The sequence below is a fragment of the Eschscholzia californica genome, unplaced genomic scaffold (assembly GCF_041429995.1).
Source record: "Eschscholzia californica isolate CP2 unplaced genomic scaffold, dmEscCali1.0.p SCAF_3, whole genome shotgun sequence".
Taxonomy (NCBI): Eukaryota; Viridiplantae; Streptophyta; class Magnoliopsida; order Ranunculales; family Papaveraceae; genus Eschscholzia; species Eschscholzia californica.
Window position 1 is genome coordinate 57704994 of NW_028238420.1, and position 17312 is coordinate 57722305.

At 36.3% G+C, this 17312-nt stretch overlaps 2 protein-coding genes and 1 long non-coding RNA gene across 8 annotated transcripts; all 3 read left to right on the top strand.

The window, feature by feature from the left end:
• Positions 1-4085: 4085 nt before the first annotated feature.
• LOC147552363 (histidine kinase 2-like) lies at positions 4086-11700 on the top strand. Of its 6 annotated transcripts, none has more exons than XM_086672426.1 (15): positions 4112-4847; positions 5307-5449; positions 5788-6066; positions 6189-6668; positions 7167-7442; positions 7590-7759; positions 7854-8066; positions 8192-8378; positions 8623-8674; positions 8759-8988; positions 9127-9225; positions 9344-10008; positions 10136-10630; positions 10733-11161; positions 11318-11700. In XM_086672426.1, the coding sequence occupies exons 3-14, from the start codon at positions 5965-5967 to the stop codon at positions 10980-10982; spliced, it is 3219 nt and encodes a 1072-aa protein (XP_086528552.1). In that variant the 5' UTR covers positions 4112-4847; positions 5307-5449; positions 5788-5964; the 3' UTR covers positions 10983-11161; positions 11318-11700. The 6 variants fall into 6 exon arrangements, with proteins under 6 accessions (XP_086528550.1, XP_086528552.1, XP_086528554.1 ...); XM_086672427.1 differs by having other exon boundaries at positions 4841-4979; XM_086672424.1 differs by lacking the exon at positions 5307-5449 and having other exon boundaries at positions 4086-4847.
• Positions 11701-12156: 456 nt separating this feature from the next.
• Positions 12157-13093, top strand: LOC147552364 (PLASMODESMATA CALLOSE-BINDING PROTEIN 5-like). Its single transcript, XM_086672436.1, has 3 exons — positions 12157-12336; positions 12438-12695; positions 12830-13093. The coding sequence occupies exons 1-3, from the start codon at positions 12270-12272 to the stop codon at positions 12862-12864; spliced, it is 360 nt and encodes a 119-aa protein (XP_086528562.1). The 5' UTR covers positions 12157-12269; the 3' UTR covers positions 12865-13093.
• Positions 13094-15036: 1943 nt separating this feature from the next.
• LOC147552365 (uncharacterized) lies at positions 15037-17262 on the top strand. The gene is made up of 3 exons (XR_015238856.1): positions 15037-15258; positions 16609-16863; positions 17017-17262. It is a non-coding gene; the product is annotated as an uncharacterized LOC147552365 (long non-coding RNA).
• The last annotated feature ends 50 nt before the right edge of the window (positions 17263-17312 follow it).

Genomic DNA, 17312 nt, shown 5'->3' on the forward strand with positions numbered 1-17312 from the left:
CAAGGCTCTAGTGACCATATGTACGATATATCACTTCAATTGACACAATCAATTATATTACTACTTACTTTAAAAGTACACATGGACCGTCCCTCCTCTTAAACCACACACTTGCTAATTATTGGGCTAATCCTCCAGTAATGTATTTGGCGAGGAGGTTAGTTTGGGGTAGTAGGTAGAATCATCTTTTAAGCCCAATTTTTTTAGACGATCAGATCGTAAGCAGACCGAATGGTGGTGCTGCCGACTACAATTGGTCGGCCCATATAGAGATGGAAGTGAGACAGGCAATTGGAGTCTGTCATCATTCAACCCGTGGTCTGACTCTAAAATTCGGGCCAAATAACATTATTCTAGAGACATTACCAACATTCATACACTAAGGGGGGGTAGTGGAGCAAGACTTTCGCGGACTCTTGAGAGTCCGCGAAAGTCTGAGGCATTCAAATCTAGACATTTGAGAGTCCACGAAAGTCTGAGGCATTCAAATCCAGACATTTGAGAGTCCACGAAAGTCTGAGGCATTCAAATCCAGACATTTGAGAGTCTATGAAAGTCCGAGGCATTCGATTGTAGACAAAATATGTCCCAGACTTTGGTGGACTTCATAGTTTGATGAATTTGTGAAGGATTTGGGACAAATTTGGAAGCCAAAATGTCTTTCAAAAAACAAGAGACATTTGAAGTCCATCATGTGATCAAAAAACAATAATAATATTAAAATAATAAATGTCTACCAAATGTCCACAAATATTCACAGATGTTTACAAAAGTCGAAAAATATATTTTTGAAATGTTAGTAAAAATATATTATTTCATGTGATTAAACAATAATAATAATATTAAAATAATAAATGTCTACCAAATGTCCATCAATGTCCACAAATATTCACAGATGTCTACGAAAGTCGAAAAATATATTTTTGAAATGTTAGTATAAACATATTATTTCATGTGATTAAACAATAATAATAATATTAAAATAGTAAATGTCTACCAAATGTCCATCAATGTCCACAATATTTACAGATGTCTACGAAAGTCGAAAAATATATTTTTGAAATGTTAGTATAAATATATTATTTCATGTAATTAAAAAATAATAATAATATTAAAATAATAAATATCTACCAAATGTCCATCAATGTCCACAAATATTCACAGATGTTTACGAAAGTCGAAAAATATATTTTTGAAATGTTAGTATTAATATATTATTTCATGTGATTAAATAATAATAATAATAATAATATTAAAATAATAAATGTCTACCAAATATCCATCAATGTCCACAAATATTCACAGATGTCTACAAAAGTCGAAAAATATATTTTTGATTAGCACAAATATAATATGCATTACACATTTTGTCAATGGACTCAAGATCTTAAAATGTCCCCAGGACATTTTGTCTATGGGTCAAATGTCTTGAAATGTCTATAAAGACATTTTGTCTACAAACTCTCAATGTCTTGAAAATGTCTATGAACACATGTTGTCTATAATAACTCATCCGAAATGTCTTGAAATGTCTACGGGACATTTTGTCTATGAAAGTCTGTGAAAGTCCCGCTCCACTACCCCCCCCTAAGTGTGTGCAGACATTTGTGAAGACATTGATGCCATAACATAATTATTCCTTGAGTTTTGGTTAATTTTAGGGTTATTTAGTGTATAGACCCCAGTTATTTACCTATATTAGGGATCCACCCCCAAAACGATAATGCTTTAGGGGTTACCCCTCATTCTCTATTTTTTCGTCAAAAGCCCGTTAAGTTGCGAGCGTGCCAATCACGTGAGCTTCCTTTGACAAATTTGCCCTCTCCATCAGCTTTATTGTTGGGGGTCTTTCCCTAAATAGTTGTTTTACAGTGGGGGTCATTCACCATTTTAATACTACTTCCTATTTTTTCATAAGAAAGTTGTGATTTTAGTGAAAACAAAGTTCAACTCTCTTTCAAGTGAGTAACTAGGTCGAGGTTTAACCTGGGTTTTGGAGTTCAGCTATAATGGAGTTCTTTCTAGAAAAGAAGGTTTCAGATAAATGACAGCTAAAATTCAGAAGTTTTTCAATTTTTTTCTCAAATCAGACTGTTTTTCGTGTAATGTAGTTGGTATTTCAATCTGTTCAAGATCAAGATCAAGAGAGAAAGATTAAAATACCAACTACATTACATGAATAACAGTCTGATCTTGAGAAAAAGAGAAAAAGATTTTTAAATTTTTTCAAAAGCAAAGAACTTTTGCTTAATTGCTTCAAATTCAAGATCAAGTACTAAATTGAAGAACACAAATTTACAAAGAAAACATTAAAATTGAACATAATGACTCAAACCTAACAATTATCTCCAATTTTAGTTAGCATTTATCTGAAACCTTCTTTTCTAAACTCCATTATAACTGAGCTCCAAAACCCAAGTTAAACCTCGACTTAGTTACTCACTTGGAAGAGAGTTGAACTTTGTTTTCACTAAAATCACAGCTTTCTTACGAAAAGATAGGAAGTAGTATTAAAATGGTGAAGGACCCCCACTGTAAAACAACTATTTAGGGAAAGATCCCCAACAGTAAAGCTGATGGAGAGGGCAAATTTGTCAAAGAAAGCTCACGTGACTGGCACGCTCGCAACTTAACGGGCTTTTGACGGAAAAATAGAGAATGGGGGGTAACCCCTAAAGCATTATCGTTTTGGGAGTAGATCCCTAATATAGGTAAATAACTGGGGTCTATACACTAAATAACCCTTAATTTTACTAACATAGTTTTCTATAGGACAGTAGATCAAATCAAAATATCATTATATTAGAGTTCTCTTCATCTAGACAAAATATTGGACTGACACCAATACTTAGAAGCATTATGTCTCCAGAACGGGGTAGCCAACTTGGCTGATGATACAGAGGATCTATTTACATAATTAAAAGTACAAAATACAGAAGAAGCACGTAAAGATTTAATATTCTTCAAAATGTAAATAGATGTCCAGTTGCTTGGGAACGACCATTCGCTTAGCCTTTGACGCGAGCTAAGATATTTGTTGTCACCCAAAAAAAGCTACCTTGTTTATGTTTTCAACAATGGCCCACTCGACTGGTTCTACGCCATTGCTTCTCCTTTTTCTACTCTTATGCATTTTAGTTGATGCACTGGTGACAGTACAGTTTTTGGTGGAACATAGTGATGCTTGCCAAAGTTCTAAATCAAAGCAACACTTCAAACAAATATCTTTCGATGATCCTAGTATTTGAACCATAATTTTGACCCAACCATTTTATGTTATGTTTGTGCTAGTTTTATACATAACCAACGACGAGGTATCCTAGTTTTTGGTTCGCGAGGAACGGAAGTGATAGGATTTTAGTGGCGTACATAAACTAATACTAAATCGTTTGATTAATTATGTTATCTTTTTCTTCATACATTGAAATCATTTTTGTATTCTGACATAACATGCATTTGCTTAGGTTTGTTTAATAAATGATACAAAAAATATACTCAATCCACTTCCAGGGACTCCCACTTGAACCGCATGCGGGATACACCCTTGTTTTGTTTCCTCTCATATGTCCAGTCACGTGGAGAGAAAAATCTTCCTTTCTCTCACATGTGGTTCAAGTGGGAGTCCAAGAGGCGGGTTGTGTAGCCTTGTTGTAAACGATGCATGAAGTTTCTGGAAGGCTAGCCTAGTATTTTAACTTGTGATATACAAAATGATGCTATGCTCGACCACTTTCTCGGCTGAATCCCGGTCGAGTGATGTGGTCGGGCCAGATTTAGAGAGAGAAAGCGAAAAGCTCTCTCTCTCTAAATCTGGACCGTCCACATCACCTGATCGAGAAAGTGGCCGGGCATAGCATCAACTCTGTGTGACATATGCTAACATTCACGAGAAATTTATGTAATCTTGTTCTTCATCTTTCCTATCATCTTTATAACTCTGATAGAATATTATTGCTTTTAAAATGAAGAGCAAGTACGGTGGTCTATTGGTATGTCAGTTAAGCGTGTCCCACTGAAGGTGCATGTTAGCAAGCAACCACCCATTATTTCACCGATTAGTCGGCGATCCTTTTCACGATCTTTTTGGGGGTAAAAAATCTGTATCCATTTTGATTCTCACAGATTTCTGAACTCAACTTTTTCAACTCTCAATATCTCATTCATCATCCTACTAGAGTCCTATATTATAGACTAGAGAGAGAGAGAGAGAGAAAAAACAAAAAAGAAAAACACATCTTTAAACGAGAATGGAATTATAGAGTGGTCACTTTCATCTCACTTAAAAGCAAAAGTTTATTCATAAAAAAAAAAAAAAAGAGTTAAAAACCCAAGAAATATTTTGGATGCTCTTGAGTTTTGATAGGTTTGTTTTTTTCCTCTCACCCATTAAACCCTTTCTCTCTCTCTCTCTCTCTCTATAGTCTCTAGAGATGATGAGATAATGATGTACCCTAAAATAAACTCAAATAATATACAGCTTGAGATATCAATCTTCAAGTCAGACATAATAGAGATACAGTGAGTGAGTGAGTCTAGGAGAGATAAAGAGGGAAGAACATCTTTTTATCTCACTATCTCATCATATTTTCCAGTTGGGTGGGTAATCAGAAAACAAACTGGGTTTCATTTCATTCAAGCTTTTTTGTACTGAATCAATTTGAAGTGGGTTTTTCTTTATTTCTTCAATAAAGAATAAGGGTATTCTTGATAATTGTTGTTTGGGGGACCTTTGGGTGGTGGGTTATTTGTAGTGAGAGGTTTTTAGAGAGAGAGAGAGAGAGAGAGAGAGAGAGAGTACAAGAAAACGTGCAAGAGAAAAGCAGAACAGTCTACTGTATTTCTTCCAGGTACTTCATTGACAGAGCTTCTTATGTGAAATTTCACACAGAAAAAAAGTATAGTTTTGATGGGTTTTTTTGGACAGGACAGACTTTAATTTACATGAGAATGGAAAGATTTGAAAGATTGTGTCTATTTTGGTGGGCTAAGATCACTATCTTTTCTACTCTCTGATGAGTAATTCCTGTTTTAGTGGTCTAAATTTCAAAATCATCTAATTACCTATTGGGTCAAGTTTGTAACTAGGTTTTCTTATAAATTCATTGCAACTTGATATGGAGTTTTTCATCCATTGTTAGTTGTTATCTCAATCTTAAAAGTCTCTTTCTTGATTATATGTTTGTGGGTTTTAGTTATGATGGCTTTAAATTGCTTCTCTAAGGGTAGGTTTAATGATGGTTGGAAGTGGTGGAAAAAGCATCTGATCTTGTTTGTTCTGATTGAACATGCTTTGTTCTTGCCATTAGGTTTAGCCATTGTCCGGGGTTCTAGTGGAAAACCCAAAACTTCAGATTTCTTGAATGATAAAGTTAGAAGCTTTCATAAGAACTTCAATGTCTATCAGAACCAAGTTCAAACCCTGCCCCTTCTCTTCAAGAAATCAGATAAGGTTTCCCAACATTCTTCTTCTTGTCTTTGTTTTTTTCTCCTAGTTTTGGTCATATAATCTATTTTTATAGACTTAAGTTGAGACCATGAATGAAGAATGAAAGTTAACCAGAGAAAACCCAATTCTTTGTGTTCAAAAATCTATTATTCTAGCTCCATATGCTTTCTTGTCATTGAGTCCATTTTTGTTCTTTACTGTTAGATTGCTTCTTATTACAAATTCTTTACTGAAGTTCTGTGTATGGGGTAGAAAAGGGTTCCTTAATTTGGGTATTTTTATCTAATCATATTTGTAATCTTATTAAATTTGCTAATTAGTATGTGTATCTTTCTTCACAGGAGAAATCATTTGAGTGTATAGAGCAACAACCATTCTCAATTTCACCAAAAAATGGCTTTACGTGTTCTCTGAAGGTAGTGTGTTCAGAGAGAGAGGCAATCGTTAGTCACGATGGGTTGGCGGAAAGCATAGAAGAGAAAGATCAATGCCTTGTACGAGACGACTATACTCCGAAGATGTCTAGCCAACAACAACCATTCTCAGAGGATGAAAATTTGGCTAGTGGGTTCTCTGAAGCTACCATTTCTTCTTTACCTAATGATTGGATATGCGGAAAGGTAACCCCATGAATTGTTTGTTATCAAATTCGACTTTTGGTTTTTGATCATCTATATACTATTCTACTCTCTAGTAGGTAGAGAGATTGAAACTTATTTGCATATGTTTAATCTTTAACCAGAACTTATCGTATACAAAAGCGAATGAGACCTTCAAAGAAGATAATTGCATTAGTCGTGCTACATATTGGATAACTTTAGTTTTGGGCTTCCTTGTTGGTGTAATGCTGGGATTTAAGGTTCCTTACTTTGTTAAAGCATTGTGGGTTAATCAAAAGCAGAGGTCATCTCAGAAGGAAAAACAGTCTCAGAGGTCTCCGCCACCGAAGCATATTTCTCTATATTCTGTAAGAGGTACTGGAAAATTGAGGAAGAAGCTACTTGTTCTGTATATGGTGTGTGGGACAATTGGGTCTTTTTGGTTGTATTGCAACATGAATAACAATGTAATGTTGTTGAGGAAAGAAATGCTTGCTAACATGTGTGATGAGCGAGCCCGAATGTTGCAAGATCAATTCAATGTGAGCATGAACCATGTCCATTCCTTGGCCGTTCTCGTATCCACGTTTCACCATGGGAAAGATCCTTCTGCACTTGACCAAGTAAAATTTATTTCTTTATCTTCATTTTTTTTGTTTCAATGCACATAAATACTCGGTGTATTGGTTTTGCTCCTCTAAGTGGCATGTTCGGTCGAGTAAATTTCGTTGTCAGTTGTTTCCCTCAATGCACATAAATTCTAGACTCCATGTTATGCCCCGCCAGCCCTTTAAATGTATGGGCTTAACTAGCCAATATCGGTTAGATGGTTTCTAATGAGGACCTATCGTTATATTATATCCATGTGATTATTAAATAAGGGGATTTGTAAGGGTTCCACCATAATGATGTAACTGTAGTTTCAAGTACATAGTTAAAAACCATTTTCCGCATGCTTGACCTCATACATTTGAGATAATGTCGGTCAGCTTCATATAGAAGACCACATGGATGAATTATTTAGACTGATATGGAATTTGGGACCTTTGGGTTAATGTTTGGCTAGAGTGACGTTTTGATGTTAATGCCACTTAACTTTGACAAATCTCTTGCGTTCACAGCAAACATTTGCGCAGTATACAGAAAGAACGGCTTTTGAAAGGCCACTTACTAGTGGTGTTGCCTATGCTAAAAGAGTTCTTCATTCCGAGAGAGAGATGTTCGAGAAGGAGCAAGGATGGACAATAAAGAAAATGCATACAGAGGACCCATCTCGAGTTCAAGATTATCTACCCGAGAAGCCCGACGCTGCACCAATCCAAGATGAATATGCACCGGTTATATTGTGTCAGGAAACAGTCTCCCATCTTGTCTCCATTGACATGATGTCTGGAAAGGTATGTTTATAGTTTATACTATACATGCAATACCCATGTAGTATGAAGTTGATGTACCGACCAATTTGACGCAAGCAGTTGCCTATGCGCTGACTTGACCATAAAATCTTACCCCTTTTCTTTGAATTACAACCGCTTTCTTTGCAGGAAGACCGTGAGAACATCTTGCGAGCAAGGGCAACTGGCAAGGGTGTCCTGACTTCTCCTTTCCCGCTACTAAAGTCTAATCACCTTGGCGTGGTACTCACGTTTGCCGTGTATGATACCAGTCTCCCAGCAAATGCTACACCAGAGCAACGAATTGCAGCAACTGAGGGGTGAGTTGTGAAACACTTACATTGTTGCACATAAGCTCATGTTGCATGCTAAATGTCGAGTTTAGTTCTATTCTGAGAATCATTTATTAAACAGATATCTTGGTGCATCTTATGACGTCCCGTCATTGGTGGAAAAGCTTCTCCACCAACTTGCTAGCAAACAAACAATAGTGGTCAATGTCTATGACACTACTGATAGCTCCGAACCCATCAACATGTATGGTCCAGATGTTACTGATACAGGTTTGTTCCACGTTAGCAGCCTTGATTTTGGGGATCCAACACGAAAACACGAGATGCACTGCAGGTTAGACTTCGAAATTTGAAGATTATATAAATAGACACTCATACATACACGATTGGTTTGTTAGTGAAATTAGGAACTGTTGGATCGTAAATTGTCTGATTTTCTGTTTATTGGTGTTATTGTAGATTCAAGCAGAAAGCTCCCCCATCTTGGACGGCATTATTCGCATCTCTTGGGACTTTAATAATTCTATCACTGATAGGCCATATCTTCCATGCAGCTATAAACAGAATAGCAAAGGTGGAGGATGATTATCAAGAGATATTGGAACTCAAAGTCCGGGCAGAAGCTGCTGATGTGGCTAAGTCGCAGGTTTTTTATTTTTCAATCAACTCAGATGGAATTCTTTGTTTGGTTTTTATCGGGTTGATTTAGCGGGTCATACCGATATTACCTAATCTTATCCCATGTTCTCACTTGATTTCATGCCAAGGGCCACACAATTATATCAAAGTCCTGGTTATGTCGATTGTTGACTATTATGTTCCTTTTGTTGGCTTACTTGTCTTAACTCCTCTCCTAATGTTTAAACAAATCTTTGTCTTGTCTTTTGTAGTTCCTCGCAACCGTTTCTCATGAAATCAGGACTCCTATGAATGGTGTTCTAGGTCTGTGAGAGAGTTCTGAGATGTGTTTCTTTTGTTACTTCTTAAAGTATCTACAACTTCTAACTAGAGCTTTTAAATATTCAGGAATGCTGCAAATGTTGATGAATACAGATCTCAGTGACACTCAACATGATTATGCACAGACTGCTTATTCTAGTGGAAGAGACCTCATAGCACTAATAAATGAGGTTCTTGATCAAGCTAAGATAGAATCAGGCAAGCTTGAACTTGAGGCAGTGCAATTTGATCTCCGAACTGTCCTGGATAATGTATTATCGCTTTTTGCTGGAAAGTCACATGACAAGGGCATTGAGGTACAGGCCAATATTTTTTCACCTTGATCGATTTTCCAGAATATTATTGGTATTGGATATATATATATTTTTTGTTATTTTATTTACTCTCTCATAAAACGATGTTAATGGGTATTTTCTTGAATTTGTGGGGGTAAGTTGGCTGTTTATGTTTCGGATAGCGTGCCTCAAGTACTCTGTGGAGATCCTGGACGATTTCGCCAGATAGTTACCAATTTAGTCGGGAACTCCATCAAGGTGGGTTAAGTTCATTGTTATCTAGTGGCTTCACAAGTATATTGGATCCTTATTTAAAAGCTTATTTGTTGCTCTTTATAGTTCTAACTCCAGAAGTTTCGACTTTTTTAAATTGCAGTTCACTGAGGAAGGACATATATTCATCTCGGTGCATCTTGCTGATGAAGTGAAGAACAAAATGGAAGTTGGGGACAAAATGTTGAAACAACAGTTGAAGCTGGTCCAAGAGGAAGTAGAAGCATCTTATACGACTTTAAGTGGGTTTCCTGTGGTCGATAGATGGAAAAGCTGGGAGAACTTCAAGAATTTTAGTAATGGGAGTTCATCCGATGAAAATAAGACAATCAGATTAATTGTCTCGGTTGAGGATACTGGTATAGGAATACCCGAAGGATCACAGGGTCGCATATTCATGCCATATATGCAGGGTGGTAGTTCTACTTCAAGAACTCATGGAGGCACTGGTATAGGCTTGAGTATTAGTAAGTGTTTGGTGGATATGATGGAAGGGGAGATTGGATTTGTAAGTGAAGTTGGACGTGGTAGTACCTTTACATTTTCTGCAACTTTTACTGAAGGACAAACACAATCTCTTACTACAAACGAAACCCAGTCTGAATCGTCTATTTCGCAATATAGGGGATTGAAAGTATTGGTGATTGATGGAAAAAGTATACGTGCTCAAGTTACAAGTTATTATCTTCAAAGACTTGGCATTTCTGTCGAGATAGCAGTGAGTCTGGAAGTGGCACGTTCTATTACATCAGATGTTTCTGATTCAAGGTATGATTTCTTGTCCCTTTGGTTCCATGACCACAAGGAAATTAGGTCTTCGGCTTCTTGTTAGTTAGAAAACATTCTATTTGTGCTCAAGCTGACCAAAATTTATTTAATTTCATGTGATGATCAGTAATAAAACAGGTTTTGATATGGTACTAATTGAAGAAGACAGTTTTAGCAAAGCCACAGCCCTTGTTTCGTGCCATTTGCTTAAAGAGCATTTCCGATTTACAAGTCTAAAAGCCTCCCGTCCAAAGATAATTCTCTTGGCTTCCTCAAGCTCTGAATTATACAAGTACAAATCAACTGGATGCGTCGATGACATATTTCTGAAGCCTCTCCGACTTAGTATGATGGCCACGTCTTTCCAGCAAGCCCTTGGTTCAGGATCCAAGAGGCACGAACTTAAAAGAAAGCCATCGAACCTTCAAACTTTACTACGTGGAAAGCGTATACTGGTTGTGGATGATAATATTGTTAACCGGAGGGTGGCAGCTGGTGCTCTAAAAAAATACGGGGCGGAAGTTATATGTGTCGAGAGTGGAAAAGCTGCTGTTCAGAAACTCCAGCCACCTCACAACTTCGATGCTTGCTTTATGGATCTTCAAATGCCAGTAATGGATGGGTATATCATCAGACACCCTTTTTGGCTCTTTGAGATATACACGTATTAATTCTATGTATATGTGTGTGTGTTTATGCTAAACTTGTGAAATTATTTCTTCAGGTTTGAGGCTACAAGACATATACGTAATTTAGAGAGTAAGATTAATGAACAAATTGAACTTGGGGAAGCATCCAACGAGACGGTTGGGAATGTGACACACTGGCATACACCGATACTAGCCATGACGGCTGATGTAATCCTATCTACTCAAGAAAAATGCATGGAATGTGGAATGGATGATTATGTATCGAAGCCTTTCGAAGAAGAACAACTTTACACAGCAGTCGTGCGTTTCTTTAAGTCAGACTAATATATCATGCTACGTCGTAGCAGAGCTATCCAGTTAGTTCCAACCATTAAATTTTGGATGAATAGTCTCTGATCAACCTGAAACCTGATCTGGGTCAGTGTTCGATGAACTGGAATTCCTGCTACGAGATGCAATGCTCATCCGGTAGCAATCATATTCTTGTGAGCTTTCATTAGAAGGTAATTTCTTTTACCATTTTAATAGTCTGTCTGTCTTCGTACACTGATCTTCTGCTATGAAGTTGTTCACCGATTGCCCATAATTTTGCATGAATTCGTTAAACGATCAGTTATATAGTAGTTGAAACACACATCAAAGCTGCATTTTTTCAACAGGGTTGAATTAGCGAGTAATAGCTACTCATATTCCATCGACTATCATAAGGAAGAAGCCTCGCTTTGGCTGCTGGAAGATTGCTATTGGAACAGGTGTGGATTGTTCTCTCGTTCATCTTTGTATAGTTAACTCGAATCGGAAACATCAATTTGCTGCTGTTGCTGCTTTTCATGATCGCCCTTCCTCTCCAAGATGCTTCCTCATACTACCAAGTAGATATAGTTTGTTAGGTTTAAGATGTGAAGCTTTGAGTTGTGATGTTTGCATTTTTCTAGTGTCTCTAAAAATCAATGTCTGATGTAGTCTGGCTAGTTGAAGTGGTTTATATTTTAACTGTTTGTAATATACATCGAAGGTATATATACTAGTTTAGCTTTGTGTATCTACCTCTTTTTTTCCAATTTAAAAACTTGCTTCAAGGTTCCATAAATTGGGTCACTCCAGCACCCATATTTCGTTGAGAGCTTTACCTTTTAGAGCGAAGGAAGAGCCCTAATTGTCCCTATCACTATAGATTCTTTCTCCGTGCTGCCAAAAACACCTGCCCGAAATGCTATTGGTATTAGATAGTTAGATTTCAACTTGTTCGTTTTAATTTGCTTCGTGTAAATGATTCATTTGAATGACTATTTTCGGTTAGATTGTGAAATCATTTGAGTTAGATAGTATGATTTAGAAAACGAAAAGAAAGAAACATCGCCACGAGTTGTGGAATCAAAATGTCTCCTCTTTCTCTCTATCATCACATGCTTGATTTGCCCTAATTGAGCCGGTGATCTAATGTGGGACTAAAAAAAAGATATACTCATAAAATTAGTACTACACTCTAAAAAATGACAAACAGGATAATGTTTTCTATTTCATGTATAAAAAGTGAAGTGTTTGTAATAGTGGTGAAAGCCTTGATAGTCATATACAAAATACATCTGCAATTGAACAGAGGAGATAAGTATGTCATCTGTCATGCTAAGATTTCTTCTAGGGTTTCTTTTCTTTCTGATAATCCAACAAAACTCAGGTAAAACTAATCAACACCCATTTAGTTTCTCAATCTCTTTTGCTTAACTTCATGAGTAGCTCCTGAAATTCTAACAAAATCACTTGATCTCCATGATATAGTTGATGGACAAGCAGAGGACTATTGGTGCATAGCCGATGAGCAAACACCGGACGAAGTTCTCGAAGGCACAATAAGATGGGCCTGTACCGAGGGAGGTGCTGATTGCACTAATATACAAGAAGGCCAGCCTTGTTATCTCCCAAACACATTGAAGGACCATGCATCTTATGTCTTCAATAACTACTATCAAAAGTTCAAGCATGAAGGAGCTACTTGTTTCTTCTATAATGCTGCCATGCTCGACGAGCGTGACCCGAGTATGTTCTAAATCCTATATTTGTTTCTCTAAATACCCGTCTCAAATAGTTCTCGATTGATTAGCCTTAATCTTTGACATAATTTTATACTTAATGGGGATCATTAACTTTAAGTTATTAATGTTTCACTGCAGGTCATGGATCATGCAAGTTTGAGCTTCTTCCTTGATTTCAAAGCATATAATGGTGGATGGGGTCTATTTTTGGTCTTCTACTTGTGAGAATGCTTTGAAACTTTCACTTTCTCTCTCTTTCCTCCAAGTGGAATTCAAATGTTATTTACCTTCTAGTTAGTTTTCTTTTTAAATTTTTTTTCTTGAGTTAACTTGATCTATTGTGTAAGTTGTTGGAATCGAATATTGTTAATGAAACTTACTGAATCGGTTTTAAATGTAAAATCTAATTGTTAATTATACATATTAAATCCCAAACCTTTTACTTCAACAACCAAATGAAAAAGAATTATGGTCATACTTCATACTGTTCCAAGTTTTTTTTTTTTCTTCCAAAAGACCCATCATCTTATTCTTATGGGAACCCATAACATAGCTTATTGCCTCATTGTGAGGTTTAATCTCTTAACAATATAAAAATCATTCATTATTTGTGGCCCTGTGGGAGAAGCTTAAGGCCCAGAGTTTTGCCATGTGAATATATCAGTTTCTTGCATTGGAGCTTAATTTGTCCTCTCTCTCTCTCTCTCATCACGTGATTCTTATTCATCTACTCAGAGCAGGAGGTGATTTGATGTCTGAATTTTCTTTTGAATAATATTTATGTGTTTCTTGTTAAATCTATTAAGCCATTAAACGACATTCTAATAGAAGACAAAATGATTTGAATTTGAAAATTAAAGATTTCTAAATTTCCTTCAATAGCATGCATTTCTCTCAAAAGACCTAAAAAGATGACCAAAAATTTAAAACCATTAACAATGTTTTCTAATGGGAAAGGTAGGAAGAATGCCAGTGGTTATGTGTTACAACAGACAACTTATAACAAAAATGAGTACGAATACTATTTTTTTTTTAATAAAGAAGAAGAACGATGTGCAAATGAAAGGCCCCAAAACCAAATTACGTTATGATTAATGTTGATGACTCACTTCGTAAAGATAGAGGATGACGAAGGTAATACTATCAGTGCAGGAATAGGGACAACGACTCCTTCACCTATCACATATTGTAAGAGGCAGTTTCCATGTTGGCTGGTTTCCAAATTGAGAAAGACGGTTTTGGGTCAATTGGCGGTTTCCAATTGATGAGAGGCGGTTTGTTTTGGATACAGGCGGTTTCCAATTTTGGCACCAAAATTTAGAAACCTAAGTAATTTAGAAACCAAAGTTCTTTTTTATGGGGCTTGTTATGACGGTGGATATCCTATATAAATAGGGGTTTGAGTGCTTGTAATTCACAACACAACTACTCAACAACAACTCTTCTTTAGAGAGCTAGAGAGAGAGAGAGAGCAAGAGCGAGAGAAATTTTTCATAGGTTTTGAGCGGTGTTAAATTTCTCGGTCGTCGAAGATTTAGTATAGAAGGTTATTACTATACGGTACCATCTTGGGACGAACTTGCGGGTTGTGTTAGTCGTCTTCATCTATCCTTCAATAAAGATTTCTTGTTCGCCCGAGGACGTAGGCTTTAAGGCCGAACCTTGTTAATTTCTGTTTGCATATTTGATTTTCGCTTAGCTTTTTCGATTAATCTTCATAGTTGGATCAATTTCTAGGTAGGTTCGATAGCTTCCGCGACTTTCAGTTATAACACATATTATGAGCTCCAACGCATTGAGGCAGGCATAAATTGGCTAACGCCTTTCACTTAAGTCGGGTGCAACTCAATTCTGATTCGCTGATAGTCAAATCTTTCTTCAAGGCACAAAGACCTAAACTACCATAACATTGTTGGAACATTTGAAGAAGGATTTTGCGCCTTACTTAGGGATTACAAAAACTTGAGCCCTCTCTCAGTGTACCGTTTAAAAAGAAGAAACTCTATCTAATATTAAATAACAGTATAAATATTGAATAATATTTTTATCGGAAATGATACAAGTACATAGAATTTTTTACTTCATCTTCGACATGCTGACTCACTTTCACTAAAAAACAAACTTTTTTAAAATTTGACTACGATTTGGAACGTTGAGTCAACAAGACAAAGATTAAGTAAAAAAGTTATATGACTTATAACATTTTTACATTCTTATTCAATAACATACTACATGAAAATAGCAGAATCCTTCAGACCTCTGAAACCCCTAGGATGTGATAAGATGACATTGAGGTGCACATTGAGGTGCTCAATGACTATGTCGACAAATATCTCATTGTTCTCGTAAAACAAATCAAAAGTAACTCATTAAAATATTATAAGTAAGAAAAACGATAAAAGGAAAAAAAAACATTATAAGTATATAATTAACTACTAAATGGTAATGAAGACTTCATAGTTAATCTAAAAACTACTGCAAGTGAACAGAGGAGATAGAAATGTCACATGTTATGCTAACACTCGTGCTTGCTCTTCTTCTCTTTCTGATAATCCCACAAATTTCAGGTAACATTAATCCATACATACCCCATTTGATTTCTCAATCTGTTTTGATTTGGGTTTTCATTTTCTAGATTCAAATGCTCTTTTTTTTTCCATTGATTGTTGAATTTGAAGATATACATCTCTCTGCATTTTAAGAGAATCTTATCTGCACCCAACCTGCCTGCATTTTGACATACAACTATTACATCTTGAGCTCATACTTCATTGATATACAGAAAAGAAACTAGTAATACTCCATTCAAAAGATTTATCTGATTGAATCTGAATCAAATGAACCTAAAACCGACTACAATCACCCATTCGAAAGAGTCAGACATCACGAGTCAGAGTCGGAAGTAGCAGACACTCTGATATCTGACTCAAGTCAATCAAACATCAAGTCAGATGTTAGATTTAACTTAGAAAAAAGAAACACTACCTCTAGCATTGAGTAATCTTAGGCCTCTCTGGTCTCAAAATCTAGCCCAAGACATAAGGCAGCCTCTTACACTTATGATGTAGCCCAAGTTTGTTACTACTCCGGACGATAGCAGCCATGTCATTTTTGTTACTCGAAAGGTGTTACTCACTCCTTGGATTCATGATATCAATTAAATAATAAATTTATTGTTACTAGAAGAATAATTGCAGGGAAGGTTTGTGTGATCATAATGTACAGTGGTTGTGCTATGGATGACTCCCTCATCATTCTAGGTCTCCCTTGACAATCTAATGAGGACGTTGTCGCGTTAATACTTACAAGTAATGCTGAAATGATTGATTATTTGTAATTTTGCCAATTATGGATGGTAATGCAGAACTCAATTCTCTATTACAACGGCCCAGACAAATCGTTTGCAAAGGGGGGCAGCTAATGTAGCCAATTGACCATCTCTATTAGCCCACATCCCTCGACCCATCAACCAAAGTCAATTGGCCCAAACCCTCAAAGGGGCGCCCTGGTCTTTTACTTGTTCTCTAGATTTAGGAATAGTCTAGATTTTATTTTAATTGTTGCTTTATTTTGATGTTCTAATTATCATTTTAGTAGTGAGGTTAGATGTAGGATTTCTGAAAGCTGTGGAAAGGCATCTTTTACTTGTTATTAGACACCATTGAGTATCAACTCATCTCTTGATTAATCAAATTACATTACTTTTGCTTTATCTTTGTTTTCACCGTTAATTGTTCTTTCATTTTCACTGCGTCTACATTAACATATAAACTGACCACCCACCCTTTTCCGCAGTCGACGTGGGATTATGCTAACAAAAAGCAAGTATAGAATGTATAGTTACATGAATTTGGTCATGTCATCTTCTAATATTCCTTGTATTGTTTTTTTTTTACATTTGTTTGATGAAATATTAGACGGGCGATCAGAGAACCTATGGTGCATTGCTGATACCCAGGCCTCCGACGATGTTCTTGAGGGTGTAGTAAGATGGGTTTGTAAGGAAGGAGGTGTTGATTGCAGTGACATACAAAAAGGAAAACCTTGCTACTTCCCAAACACATGGAAGGCTCATGCATCATATGTCTTCAATAAGTACTACCAAAAATTCAAGAATCGAGGGGCCTTTTGCTTCTTCAATGGGGCCGGCCTAATCGAGGTTCTTGACCCGAGTAAGAGCTCCATTTGATCTTACTTTTACCAAATCTCTTTTGACCATAGCATAGGAGAAGATTCATTCTTTAGTGTTTTATTAATGTAATTATGTTGTATTTTGGATGATGAAATTTGAGCCTTAACCACTCTTTTTAATCTTTTGATGGCAGGTCATGGCTTATGCAAGTTTGAGCTTCTACCCTAATTTCAGGGTACAAGGAATTGCAATGGTCCGAGTATTTTGGAAGTTTTTTCTTGTGTTCTTTTTCTTGGTAGATTGCTTAATTGTTCCTATGGTTGAAAAGAAACACCAAATGTTTCATCAAATCCTTACAAACGGGCTCTTCTTGTTGTTATCAAGTACATTCTTTTTAGTGTCTCAATGTGAAGGGTAATTTGGGTATCGGAACGAAAAAGCCTCTTCATTTGTCGTAATTGTTTGTTTTTAGTTTCGTATGGAGTTTAT

Bases quoted from the DNA above. Each gene is read 5' to 3' on its own strand.
- LOC147552363 (XM_086672422.1), top strand. From the start codon at position 5,195: ATGATGGCTTTAAATTGCTTCTCTAAGGGTAGGTTTAATGATGGTTGG. The intron at 7,443-7,589 runs GTATGTTTATAG...CTTTCTTTGCAG, and splicing joins TTGACATGATGTCTGGAAAG to GAAGACCGTGAGAACATCTT. The intron at 8,675-8,758 runs GTCTGTGAGAGA...TTAAATATTCAG, and splicing joins TCCTATGAATGGTGTTCTAG to GAATGCTGCAAATGTTGATG.
- LOC147552364 (XM_086672436.1), top strand. From the start codon at position 12,270: ATGTCATCTGTCATGCTAAGATTTCTTCTAGGGTTTCTTTTCTTTCTG. The intron at 12,337-12,437 runs GTAAAACTAATC...TCCATGATATAG, and splicing joins GATAATCCAACAAAACTCAG to TTGATGGACAAGCAGAGGAC. The intron at 12,696-12,829 runs GTATGTTCTAAA...GTTTCACTGCAG, and splicing joins GCTCGACGAGCGTGACCCGA to GTCATGGATCATGCAAGTTT.